Below are 14,216 nucleotides of genomic sequence, written 5' to 3' on the forward strand. Positions count from 1 at the left end.
ACTCAGGGTGGTCCTGCACATAGTAAGCACCCAATAAATGTTCTTACTATTATTATTATTATTATTATCGAGTTGATTCTGATCTATAAAAAGTCACAATGTAGAAGAGAAAGACCCATTGGCCACAGCAGCAGTTTCACTGATGGGACTGAGGGAAGAGCGGGGGAGGGGTGGGGAGAGAACAGGATGAGGGTAGTAGTTCGAGCATTTTCAAAGAGCTGTGACCTGGTGCTGGGGAGAAGGGCTCTATCCCAAATACACCTAAACAATTCCTGGGGGCAACAACTGTCCCCAGAGATGTCCTCGGGCCAGAGCAGGCTCTGTCTACCTCAGGGAGACTGGGGATGGAGTGGGTAAGAAGGGAAAGAAATAGCCACATGGAACCCCAACCTAATGGCTGGCATCAATGCATGTTTGGGGGAAAGCATTCGTTCCTCTCCTCAAGCATGAGGCAGCTCCTCTTGAGTCCCCTGTGGCCTTTCTGGACTAAACAGACCCTGGAGACAAGACTCTGTGTCTGGAGTCTTCTATCTCAGGAACCCTGGGGAGACAGGAGGTAAGGGAGCCAGAGACAGGACCCAGGCTGGCCTGAGGGGTTCTCCCACCCAAAACCCTTCTGCCCTGGGAACTCCCAGGATCCCCTAGAAGTCCTTAGGGGACTTGGGTCTGGAGCATTTGCAAAAACATAAAAACAGCCTTTAGGAAAGAGAGCATCCTCAAGCATATCCAACTTGGCTTCTGAGCCAGGGCATATAGGGAATGTAATTCATGGCCCCTCTCCTTGAACTGGCATAAAGTCCCAACTCTCCCTTTCCTTGAGACTGACCCTCTGAATATGCCCCTTTCATAACCCCTGTTAACAAGGAAGGAGGACACATGGGACTTTTATAGGGCCGCCAGCACTGACCACTGGCTCCTTTTCTCCACTCTTTGCTACTCTAATTATCCACCTGGTTACTTAGAGCTGCCAGTCTCCCAAGCTCATAAACCTGATTTAATGGTGATTGGGGGTCTGACCCAGCTCAGACCTCTAGCACCTGACAGATAAAAGGGTGGGAGCTGAGCTGACTTGATAGCTCTTGCTTCTCATTCTCCCCACCAGGGCCTGCCTCTCTGCCTCTCTCTTCTGCCATGTCGTGCCTATCCTACCAAAAGGGCTCCAGATGTGGCAGTCGGAGCTTCAGCTCATGCTCAGCTGTCTTCCCTCAGAGGGTCACCCACTATGCAGTGAGCTCGGGACCATGCCAGTCTGGGGGTGGCGGGGGCCTTCGGGCCCTGGGCTGCCTTCGCTCACGGAGCCTGTGCAACGTGGGTTTTGGGAGGCCCCGGGTCGCTTCCAGGTGTGGCCTTCCTGGCTTCGGATACCGAGTGGGGGCTACCTGTGGGTCTCCTGCCTGCATCACTCCCGTTACCATCAATGAGAGCCTGCTAGTTCCACTTCAGCTGGAAATTGACCCAACGGTGCAGAGCGTGAAGAGGGACGAGAAAGAGCAGATCAAGTGCCTCAATAACCGCTTTGCATCCTTCATCAACAAGGTAAGAGGTCCAGGGCCATGGGATGCAGAGGACAGTTTGTGTCAGGCCCAGGAGACGGGAAAAGACTGACCAAAGAGGAGGTCACAGTTCATCTATTGGCTTCTCCTGTACTCATGAGCACTAACTATTGAAAGCTAGTTAGATCAGGCTCAGCACTCAACATTTCTATTTGCTGATCCTTCGTTTTCATTGACATCTCTCTCTGGATATTAGCTGATAAAATTACCAAAGTTGCCTGAGGTCAGACTACAAGAGGGACTTCCAAAGCGATGATAGATACTGAAAGGAACAACCTACGAGGCCTTCTTGATTAGGCTTAAACAATAGAGCTGCTTTCTAAGTGCCTGAGCTGGGGCAAGACCCTCGGGCCTAGAGGTGAGCAAAGACCTTCGGGCCTGGAGATGGGCCTGTGACTTCAGAATTTGCCATCAGCTTCATCCTGTGATGAGAAGGTGGAGCAGTGACAACTAGGGATAAAGGTGGTGTGAGCAAAGTCATATCTGCCAACCCCAGAGCCACACCTCTGAAAGCCTTCGGGGAAGGTCGTGTGCTGTCTTTGGGAGGCACTAAACTGGCCTGTCTCCCTCGGCTGCCTCTAGGCCTGTTCCCAACCCCAGAAAGGCTCTTGGGGGTCAGGACACATGCCAAGGCCTGAACAGGCATTTCTGGTGACCCCAAGGTTTAGTGCAAATAGGCGTGAGCCAGAAATCAGGAGACCTGGATTCTGGTGTTGGCTTCACTCCTGACTGTGACCCTGAGGACCCATGCAAACCAGCCTCGGGGGAGGGTGGAGGGAAGAAGGGGAATGATGGTGGGAAAATTAAAGGAGGTAGTATATGCAAAAGCCTCCCAAAAAGAAACTTGCTTTAGTAAATGGGAACGGTCACAAAGTTTAATTTTGAAAACCCATAAGTTCTACAAAGCTCTAAGCTCATTCTAACAACATGGGCCCTGGCTGTCACCAACATCACACCACCCTCTGTGGGGCTGGAAGCCTCCTAGTGACATGGCCTTGACCAGAAGTACTTCCTTTACACTTCTCCTGGGAAATAATGCACTGAATGCAAAGTCCCAGGGTGAGGACTAGAGACTGTTTTCCTCTGCCAGCATCTAGCTGGATACCTGGTCAACTCGCTCAGCGTCTCCTCATCTAAGTTTCCAAGCACAGAAATGGAGGAGGGGGCCGCAGCTACAATATTGCAACAGGGACTTGTTTAGGATGCAGCCATGCAGGATGGGGCAGCCCATGAAAGAGCTTGAAACTTGAAGCTTTTGGGACAGAGCCTTTGATAGGATCTTCTCCCCAAGTGTCGCTGGGCTGTCACTGAAGAGAGCCCGACTGCTCCAGCTAGAATGTCACCTGCTTACATTAGTATGATTAAAGCCCTTCCCATGCATAGCCCCAAGTAGGAGCTTTAGGAAAGAAAGCAAAGCTTACAGGGATGGGGTGGCCTGGACAAGGTCACAAGGCTGGTGGAGGCAGGCAGGGCTGGAAGGAGGACCTGCCCAGGCCTTGTGAGGAAATGTTCTTTCCACTACAATGTGCAACCCCTGGGTAGAAGGTGGGTCCTATACGCTCTCCGAGGCGGGGGAGACACAGAGACATAACCTCATGTGCCAGTCTATGCAGAGACCCAATCTGTCCATTTACTGCATTGGCGGCGGTGTGACAGAAGAGAGAGCAGAAACTGATTCACTGCCACACCACCATTTATTTATTTTTTTAAATATATTTTATTGATTTTTTTTTTTTTTTTTACAGAGAGGAAGAGAGAGAGATAGAAACATCGATGAGAAAGAAACATTGATCAGCTGCCCCCTGCACACTCCCTGCGGGGGATGTGCCCGCAACCAAGGTACATGTCCTTGACTGGAATCGAACCTGGGACCCTTAAGTCTGCAGGCCAACACTCTATCCACTGAGCCAAACCGATCAGGACTACACCACCACTTATTTACTCTCCAAGCCATGGTCCCCAGGGAACCCACTGCCAAGTGACATCCTGTTCTTGGCTGCAGGTCCGGTTTCTGGAGCAGAAGAATAAGCTGCTGGAGACCAAGTGGCAGTTCATGCAACAGCAGAGGTGCTGCCAGAGGAGCATGGAGCCCATCTTCGACGCCTACATCTGCGCCCTCCGCAAGCAGCTGGACTGCGTGGCCAGGGACCAGGCCGGGCTGGAGTCGGAGCTCTGCAGCCTCCAGGACACACTGGAGGGCTACAAGAAAAAGTGAGTCTGCTCTGACTACACCCTGCCAGGGATCCCAGGGCAAGCTACGTACACAATCTGGAACCTAAAACTTAGTTCATCAGCTGGTCGAATAGGCAGGATAATGTAGGCAGAGTGTCTAGGGCAGTGGTCGGCAAACCGCGGCCTGAGAGCCACATACTCCACATGTGCCGTGTCTCCCGTCGCCCTACCGACTGACACCCCCACTTCTTCTAACACCACTTTTTCAAAATAGACTCGCCCAGGCCGAAAACCAACTTCTGCACATGGGCCACGAAGTTTCAATCGCACTGTAGGTGCGCACCCACACGTGGTATTTTGTGGAAGAGCGACACTCAAAGGGCCAAAGAGCTGCATATGGCTTGCAAGCCTCGGCTTACCAACCATTGGCCCACATGGCACCTGGAAGAAACTCTGAAATTGTGCATTTGTCTTCATCTTGCACCAATCCCCTGGCACTTCCCGAACTACTTCTTATTCCCCAAACAGATTCCCAAACCCTCTTCCTTCCAAGCTTTTGCTCCCTCTGTTCTTTCTTCTCGTAAGCCTCCTCTCATCATCGGTTTGAACCACATTCAGATTAATTTATCTCACTTTTCCTCTCACCCCCTGACTCTGGTTTTTCCCTTCCCTTACCCCCCCCCCCACCCTGCCCCTCCTCTGTCACAGCTAGAAGTCCTCACCCCTCCTGTCACTAGCAGATCCTCTGTCTCCCTTGTCTCCTGGCCCAGTTCTTCCTGGTGAAGATCTTTAGCATGCCAGACTTGCAGCTCTGGCCTGACTCGCTGCAGGAAAAGGTGATTGATAAGCATATATGAATGAAGAGCTTGAAGGCTTATAAACCCAGTGCTTACAAGAAGCTGAGACCAAAGCAAATTGCTTAAGTGAGTCTCTCCCGGGACCAGAGTCCCACGGAGCACATGTTGATGGGGGAAGACTGAGAGAGACACATTTCCATTAACAAGAAATGGTGTGAGTATTCTGAGAGCAACAGTTCAGAAGGGACGTGGGTCAATGGCATAGAGTCACATAGGGGACACTCTTGCTGCAGGTGTCAACCACATGCCCACTCATGGTTGATGGAAAAGACTGGCTCCTTCCTTCAAGATGCCCCAGCCCAGTAAACACATACCTTTGTGTAAACACACCAATAGCTACAAGGTGGTACAGGCCAGAAGGGGGGAGAAATCCCAAGAGAGAGAGAGCAAAAGGGGCCTAGGAATGCATCTTGGGGAAGGTGGCATTTGCTCAGGGCCTTGAAGAATATGTTTCATTGCAGTTACTTCTTATAGGAGTCCAGAGTAGAGCTTAGAAAAGGAGAGAGGACAGGAGCAGATAACAAGGAAGGGCCAGAGTGTGACAGGTTAGAGGAGACAACTCTAGCCTCCAGTTACAGGCAAGATGTGGCCAGGCTGGGTGCGGGTGAAGGACAGCCCTCTCGGCAGGAGCAATGCCTTCCCAAGGGGTAAGACACACAGTGGCCAGAGATTTGGCTTGCAGCTGAAGACGAGGACTCTGGATTTTAAAAGCGGAACAGTGGAAGGATGAGATGGGGTGGTATCTTAACAATAATAACCAACACTGACATAGTACGTACCCCGTGTCAGGCTTAGTGCTTTGCAGATATTAACTTGTGTGATATGCTAACTCACAACAGCCCCATGGGGCAGGACCAGTGTTATCCTCATTCTACAGAATGTGAAACTGAGACACAGAGAAGCCAGGTCACTTACTGAAAGTCACGGGACTAGCACTTGATGAGCCCAGATTCACAGCAGGGCATAGGCTCCAGCAGCCAGCGCATGCTGCAGCAGAGCTCTGCTGGGACAAGGAAGCCTGGGCGTCAGGAAGCGCAGCGAAGCTTTTAATGAACCGAAGTTGCTCTTCAAACTGAGTCATTCTGGCCAGACGGAACCTCTTGACCCTGATTCAGTTGCCTTGGGGGGCAGGGAGTGGGCGAGGACCTAGAGCAAATAGCTGGGCTGTGTGTATGGGTCTGGTAACGTGGGTAATTGCTACCTCTGCAACGGAGCTGCAGGTAGGGGCTAGGCTCAGGACTCTCTGGTTAGGAGGGCACAGGGCAGCTGGGATTTCAGTGACTACAGCCAACTCTCAGAACAACCCTGCACAGACAGCTAGGCCAGCAACAGGCCGCCGGCTTCCACCACCTCCCAGAGGAAATGATCAGATAAAGTGGGCTTCCTTAGCACCAAGACAGAAGGAAGTTTGCCTGAGGAAGGACTTCCAGAGGAAGATTTATCACAGGAGCAGGTGACTGGGGAGTGGGGTAAACTGGCAACGTGGCTAATGACAGGCTATGGTAATAATCACCTGTCTGGAAGGGCTGGAGCAGCGAGAAGTGTCCAGAGACAGAGCTGCACCTGGCGACTCTTTGGGGCATGCAGCCAGTGCGAGGCAGATGTGCCCCCAAAGGCCCCTTCCCTCAGGTCTGATACCAAGGCCCCTTCCAAACCCCACGGGTTGACTCAAACATTGTTTCTTCCCATCCTACCAGGTATGAAGAGGAGCTGTCCCTGCGGCCCTGTGCGGAAAATGAGTTCGTTGCCTTAAAGAAGGTGAGGAGCTGGCTCAGAGAGGGAGAAAGCCCCGGAGCTGGCCAAGCGTGCCTCAGCCCCTGCACTGTGTCCAAACGAGTCTGCAACCCACCCGCCGCCGAAGGGTCTCTCCCCTTCCTGCCCCGGTGCCAGCCTCAGTGACCCTGAGAAAGAGGGGCCGGCATTTCCTCTCCCATCCTTTGCTGAGGGGCGGTGGCTGACTGGGCTTGTGCCTCCTAATTCACAGGGGCCAAAGCTGGTCAGGGTTATGTCCACACCTGCCCAAGGAGCTGGAAATGCAGATGATGCCAAATCCAAATGAAAACTCTTGACTCAAGCCCCAAAATATGGAAACCATTGCCACGAGTTCTCAGACAGATAGCTAGGTATTCTCTGGCCCCAGCCCTACACAGTGAGCTCAGAGACACTGCATTCAAGGTTCCTTTAAACTCTATGCCCTTCAGACACTTCCCCAATAGGGGGCCAGACCCAGGCATGTGGTCCTGGGACTGTGGACCCCTCCCTCCATTCTTGGCTTTGTAACCTCTTCACTTTCACATGAGCTTAGGGGTGGCCCTCCCATGTTCTCCCAGCCTCAGGTTACAGTTGTCAATGCTCTGATCACAGGACGTGGATACGGCTTTCCTGATGAAGGCTGACCTGGAGACCAACGTGGAGGCTCTGGTCCAGGAGATCAACTTCCTGAAAGGCCTGTACGAGGAGGTACCTGCAGCCATGTTGCCCACAGGTGGTAGATCAGGGCCAGTTCATGAGAACGATGGTGGAGAAGCTCCAGCCCAGTGGGTACATTTCAGGGCAAGCAGACTGAGAAGTTGGCCTGGGATAGCTGGCTCTCAGCAGCGAGACACTATGTAACTGGAGTGGGACAGGGAGCAGGTTGGTGATTGAAGGCCCGTCACAGCCACCACAGTCTGTGCAAAGTTGCTATGGGAAGGTCCTCCCCTTGTGATTCTCAAAGAGCTCACTGGTCCTTCCCACTCCCTCCAGGAGATCAGCCTGCTCCAGTCTCAGATCTCGGAGACCTCAGTCATCGTGAAGATGGACAACAGCCGGGTGCTGGATGTGGACGGCATCATTGCTGATATCAAGGCCCAGTATGACGACATTGCCAGCCGCAGCAAAGCAGAAGCGGAGGCCTGGTACCAGTGCCGGGTGAGGACCAGGGGAGGAGGGCATCTTAGACCCACTTCCCCCAAAAGTGGGAGAGAAGATAATGAAGGAGTCACGCCATGTCACAGAGACAGGGAATCCCATAAATCCCAGCCCCTGTTGTTTCTGCCGGGCCCCAGGCCAGGTGTCTGCGGAGCATGTGGGAGTGGACCCCACGGACCGCCCAGGCCTGTCATCAGGGTGCCAGGGGGCCCCAGCTCTATTTACTCAGAGACTCTCTTGACATGAATTCAAGGAGCACTAATTGGCAATAATGGCAAAGAGGACGCTGGGCTTTAAGGAGTCAGGGGAGGCTAATGGCATGGAGCGCTTACTAATGGTGGAGCAGGAAGGTGATTAAGATGGCCTCAGACTTAGATAATTAGGGGCTTGCTGTAAGGGCAGTTGGTGTCCCCAAGGGCAATTTGATTGAACAAATATCATCATCCCAGTCCCACCTGCCCTATCTGTGAAAGGCACCATGAATTCATTCATTCGTTCATTCTCTCGTACACTTACTCATTCAGTAACTGCTTCCTGAGCACCCATCACGTGCTAAGCACTGTTCTATTAGGTCTAGTAATGATTAATGTCGTTTTCTAATACTTTTTTAAATCGAACTTATTTAAACAATACAACAAAATTTAATCAACAATATAGTTGCCGTTGTTTTCTACTACTTGTGCCCAACGCTCAGGAAGCATTTTAATCCCTCTGTTGTAAAATTCTTGTGATTTTGATGCAAAAATTCAGTCAATGCATTTTTGAGGCATTCTTCATTATTAAATTTTTTTCCAAGAAGAAAGTTTTGCAAAGAACGAAACAAATGGTAATCGGAAGGGGCAATATCAGGAGAATATGCAGGTTGAGGGAGAACTTCCCATTCCAACTGGCGCAGTTTTTCAGCAGTGATTCTTGCAGTATGCGGTCGTGTGTTATCGTGGTGAAGAATTACGCCCTTCCGATTAATCAGCGCGGGTTCTTTTTCTCTTAAATCTTGGGCTAACCTTTCCAATTGGGCACTATACACTGCACTTGTAATGGTTTGGTTAGATGGTAAAAGTTCATAATGAAGAATTCCTTTAAAATTCCACCAAACACACAACATCACTTTTTTCGCATGCAAGTCAGGTTTTGGCGTGGGCTGCGGAGCCTCATTTTTGTCCAACCATTGAGGCCGCCTTTTCAAATTAACATACAGCACCCAGTCTTCATCTCCGGTAACAATTTGCTCTAAAAACGGCAAACGGTTTTGACGAGAGAGGAGCGAACTGCAAATTGTGACTCTTTGATTACGGTTGTTGTCGGTCAACTCATGAGGAACCCATTTTCCAAACTTTTGGACTTTGCCAAGTGCACGCAATTGATTGGAAATTGTTTTTTGTGAACAATTTAAAGTTGTCGCAAGCTCTTGTTGGGTAATTTGAGGATTTTGCACCAAAAGAGCTTGAAGAGCTTCTTGATCAAAATTGGACACATGGCCTCGACCACTCTTGTCATGTAACGAAAAATTTCCCTCGCGAAATTTCTCAAACCAACGCTGGCATTTTCTGGCACTAACTGCATCTTGACCAAGAGCACTACAGATGTTTTTTGCAGCCTCACTTGCTTTTCTTCCTAATTGGAACTCGTAAAGCATGCAGTGCCGAATATGCTCTTCATCCGCCATCTTCTTAGCCCTAGTTCTGCAACAAAAACCAAACCAAACACAAACTTTTTCAAGCAAAACTTGTTAATTGCACTTCACACGTTCTGTAGATACCACGTGTTTGAAGGTTATGTCAATACAAGTCAACGCCAAGCAAGATTTTAAACGAATGTTGAAAACGACATTAATTATTACTAGACCCGATAGATGCTGGATTCTAAACAGGGACAGAACAGACAGCAATCCCTGCCTTTGTGTCACTTTCATTCTAGAGGCAGGGCCAGGGAAGGTCAGCCAACAAGCAAGACAGATAAGTCCATGTATGTTAGATGGTGGTGCATGTTATGAAGAAAGTCAATCAGGGTGAAGCATGGGGCGTGTTGTGGGAACATGATTTTAAGTGAGGTTGTCAGGGAAGGACGGCCTGACCGAGGTGTGTGGCACCACGAGGACGCTAGGAGTCAGACCATCCCTGTGCTCCCGGGGATTACAGTCCACGGGAGACAAGCGTGTAACCAACCACACAGAAAAACAAGGTCGAGGGAAGTGTCTGGAAAGGCAGGGGCAGTGGTGTTGGTCTGGATCTGGAAGGCCAAGCACTATAGCAGTGAGCAGAGCATGAGAGGAGGGGGCGTTCAGCTGAGGGGCAGCTGAGCAGGATGCGGAAGCATGACAGTGAGGTTCCAGTGTGAGGCACCGCAAAGCGATGGGGCTGGAGGGGGTAGCATGGGGCCAGATGACAGCAAATCTTCAGGGTTGTGTTAAATGCTTTGGGCTTTTTTTCTGAAGGCAATTGGGCTCAGAGAGTGCCTCCAGCAAAGTTCTGCCCTGGAACAAAGGAATCAAACGCTGGCCTGAGGTCAGTTCCCAGTGACTCCATAACCCATCCACACCAGGTGGCTGGTCCCTCCTCCCGCTGTCTCCTGGGCTGCCCATCAAACAAGTGGCTCAGAGGAAACAACCTGTGTCCCATCTTCCTAAGTCAAAACCAGAAAGACAATCTTATTATTTTTAAATCATGATTAGCTGTGAGGATTAGACTTTTTTTTTTTTTAAATAGTTCAATTCAGTTTTCACTTTTTTCTCAAATAACTTGAAGTACAAAAATAGACAACCTACTAGACCCAGGGGGTCTATGTCACCATCAGGGACACAGGCCCCTTCTAGCTTTCTATTCTGCCATCCTGCACATCACTTTGATCTTCACAGTTGTCTCTTGTCTCTAGATGACTGTCATATCACACACTCATTCCTGGCAGAAAGAAAAGCAAAGGACAAAAGAAACATGGCAACTGAGTTACTCCTATGTCAAAGGAGAATTTTGCTTTGTTTTCAATTGCTTTGGAGGAGAATATACAGTCATGCTCACCCTGGGGGTGACATAGTCTGTCCTCAGTCCTCTGTCTCTTAGGCATTCCAGGATGAGCACAGAAACCCTTTCTAACGTCCAGAGGGACATCGAATACGGAGGGAGACATTTGGGCTCCAGTGCAGAGAGAAAAGTCTCAGAACAGCTAAACAGAGAGGAGGGGAGCTTGGAGACTGGAGGAAAGTTCAATAAGCCTGACTGTGCAGGGCTGTGAGGAGCAGCCCAGAAAAGGACCTCAGAAACTGACCAGAAATGGAGAGGGGATGGAGAACAGAGCAAGTGTGAGAATCAGAGAGCGCCTGAGTCAGGGAGTCATCGGAGGAGAGACTCAGGCAGTGAGAAAGCGGGTGAGGAGGTACCACAGCAAGGCCCCAGGGTTCTGACCTCTCAGTCCCGCAGTATGAGGAGCTGCGGCTGATCTCTGGGACCCACTGTGACAACCTCCGCAACCGCAAGAATGAGATCCAGGAAATGAACAGGCTGATCCAGCGGCTGCAGCAAGAAATCGAGAATGTCAAAGCCCAGGTGAGGCCAGCGGGGTGTCCTACAATTTAACTCAGTCCTGACCCTACCTGGAAAGAGGGTCAGATCCCACAGGGTAAGGCTCTCCCACAAGCCCCACTTCAGATGCCATCACAAGCCCAGGTTGTCACCTGAGCTTCTGACCAATCTGCTGTCACATGGAACCCCCTCCTCGGGTTTGATTAATTTGCTAGAGCAGCTCACTGAGCTCAGGAAAAACAGTTGACTTGCTATTTACCAGTTTGTTATCAAAGGAGCTGATAAAGGATACAAGTGAACTTGCAAATGGGAGGGATGCGTAGGGAAGGTAAATGGGAAGGGGTGCGGAGCTTCCCTGCCCTGAGGGCACCACTGTCCCAACACCTCCCCATGCTTCCCACCCTGGAAGCCTCTGAAGCCCACATTTGGAGTTTTTGTGGAGGCTTCCTCACATAAGCATGATAATTATTTCCAGCCCCTCGCCCTAGTCTGGGGGACGGAGGGTGAGACTGAAAATTCCAGGCTTCTAATCATGGCTTGGTCTCTCTGACCTTCACCAAGGTACCACCCAGAGGCCCACCCAGAGTCACTCATTAGAACAAAAGACACTGCTGTCATTCAGGAAATTTCAAGGAATTTAGGAGCTCTGGGTCCAAAGCCAAATATTAAAACAAAAGATATTTCCAATGCTCTTATCACTTAGGAAATCTCAAAGGTTTTAGGAGTTCTGTATATATATTCTATTACCTCACACTGGCCACATTCTCTCTGAGAGTCAGCCCAGAGCTCCTAAGCCCCCAATAATGCCCTCTGTGCCCCCTCCCCCAGCGTTGCAATCTGGAAGCTGCTGTGGCCCAGGCAGAGCAGCAGGGTGAGGCAGCCCTCAACGATGCCAAGTGCAAGCTGGCGGGGCTGGAGGCCGCTCTGCAGAAAGCCAAGCAGGACATGGCCTGCCTGCTCAAGGAGTACCAGGAGGTGATGAACTCCAAGCTGGGCCTGGACATCGAGATCGCCACCTACAGGCGCCTGCTGGAGGGCGAGGAGCACAGGTTAGTCAAGGATGGGCCCCAGGTGTGGAGAAGCTCCGTCCTGGGGTTGCTGTGGCTATTGCCCATCTTGCAGTCATGGAAAACCCAGAACAGCTCACAGTCTGAGGGCCCTTCTCATGAATGTGACCTGTGGTTTGGGCAGAAGAAGTGGGTGTGGGGGAGCTAAAGTTATTGGCCTTGTTTACTTTGATACAGTGATTTTGTGTCTTTTTTCCTCTCACCCCAGGCTGTGTGAAGGCACTGGGCCCGTGAATATCTGTGAGTAGATGCGTCTCCCAAGGGCTATGGGGTCCTGGAGGCTGATTAACCTCCTGACCAGACCTCAGCTTGTCTCCCCGTCCCAAAGGGGATTCTGTCTGCCGGGAGCTCTGGTCAGAGGGAGAAGCTCTCCTGCAGGGCAGCTAAGTCTTTGGGATTCAGAATGAGGAGCAAGTCTGACAACATAATGCTTTTCTGGAGAAAGAGGATTTGAAGCAGCTCAGACAAGTAGAAACAGAGAGGGTGAAGCAGAAGCCAGGGCTCTGGGGACAGAGAAACGCTGGGTACCTGATAGGCACTTTCAGCTGGAGTGAGAATTGGAGGGGTGGTGGGAAGGAGGAGGTTGCTTACAGGTGGTGGCAGCAAGTGAAGGGTTCAGGGCAATGTCCTTAGTCATGCAGTGTGGGGTCCAGAGCATCCTTTTCTATTCCCGCAGCTGTGAGCAGCTCAAAAGGTGCGGTCTTGTACGAGCCATGCGTGGTCAGCACACCCATGCTGAGGACCGAATACTGCACCAGTGGCCTCAAGAGCAGTGGGGGCTGCAGCGCCATGAGCACCGGTGAACTCTACATCCCCTGTGAGCCCCAGGGGTGCCCGGGCTGCTCGAGCATGAAGCTAGGGACTGGGGGCGGCTCCTCCTGCCACAAGTGTTAGCACTGCCTCCGAGGCTGGGAGTCCAGGATCAGGGCACTAGCCCTCAGCCTGGATGTTGCCCATGCTTACCAGGGCAGAACACCAGGACATTCCAAAACCTCCCCTTCCTGTATCGATCTCAGGTTTTCACTGGGAGCCATTTCTCAGGTCCATCACATCTTCTAGAGTCACTTTTACTTATCTGTGTGCAGACTTCCAGCTAGGCCCTGGGGGCGGCAGCGGGATGCAAGGCCAGAGACTGCAATCTCCATGCCCCTAGACTACTGACAGTCCGGCCCTAGCATGGCCAAGAGAATAGCAACAGCCACTGGACACTTCTCTTCCGGATGAGAAGGCCAACTGCGCACATCACAGATCACAGTTCTGCTTTGCGGATTAAATCATGGAAGTTTCCCCACAAAGCCAGCCTCCCCCAACCCCTGGAGGTTCTCCACCTCCCTTACCTCTGATTCTCATGTGCCTAAGAAAAATGAACTTCCTTTTGCCAAAACCAGTTTGGCTCAGTGGTAGAGCATCGGTCTGCGGACTGAAAGGTCTCAGGTTCGATTCCCGTCAAGGGCATGTACATTGGTTGTGGGCACATCCCTGGTAGGGGGTGTGCAAGAGGCAGCTGGTCGATGTTTCTCTCTCATCGACGTTTCTAGCTCTCTATCCCTTTCTCCTCCTCTCTGTAAAAAATCAATAAAAAATATATTAAAGAAAAAAAAAAAGAAAGAAAAGTGAATTTCCTTTAACACCCACCTAAAAAAAATGTACTATTGCAAATGTCAAAAGGAGATATTCCAAAATCCCATTCTGAATTCCAAAGTTAGGATTTGGGGATCACTCAGGACCTACCCAGGCCCTCTCAGTTAACACAGAATCCAGGCCACCTTTAGCAGTAGATTTACCTGCTCGAATGTGTTGAGCTCATGCTAAGAAAATGCGTCTTTTCCCTGAGCTCGCATTGGTTGTTGATGGTGGAGATATGCCTAGAACAAAGGCAAGGGACATGGGATATTTACTTGACATAGGGACAATTGAGAGCTGACATTATTTGCTCAATGAAGTCAAGCCCCGCCCCCACCTCTGTAGACAGCCACCTGGTTCCTACCCCCTCTCCCTTTACTTCTTCTTGCTTTGGGTCTGCTATGAATGTGTTTTCCTGGCTGCAGCGATGTGGGGCTGGCCAGCCAACTGGAGGCTCTGGCTCAGGGGCTGTGAGGGAGGAGGAGGTGTTGGGCTGACCCCATCCCTCCAGAGGCCCCG

General features: G+C 50.9%; 1 protein-coding gene across 1 annotated transcript; it reads left to right on the forward strand.

The window, feature by feature from the left end:
• Positions 1-1,131: 1,131 nt before the first annotated feature.
• On the forward strand, positions 1,132-12,968 carry KRT82 (keratin 82; the record flags this gene model as incomplete). The annotated part of the gene is made up of 9 exons (XM_084877478.1): positions 1,132-1,536; positions 3,556-3,764; positions 6,280-6,340; positions 6,947-7,042; positions 7,328-7,492; positions 10,906-11,031; positions 11,836-12,056; positions 12,283-12,314; positions 12,751-12,968. 9 exons carry the CDS (start codon positions 1,132-1,134, stop codon positions 12,966-12,968), a joined length of 1,533 nt encoding a protein of 510 aa, XP_084733604.1.
• Between the last annotated feature and the right edge of the window lie 1,248 nt (positions 12,969-14,216).

Source organism: Pipistrellus hanaki (genome assembly GCF_964339955.1).
Source record: "Pipistrellus hanaki genome assembly, chromosome: 3".
Classification (NCBI taxonomy): domain Eukaryota; kingdom Metazoa; phylum Chordata; class Mammalia; order Chiroptera; family Vespertilionidae; genus Pipistrellus; species Pipistrellus hanaki.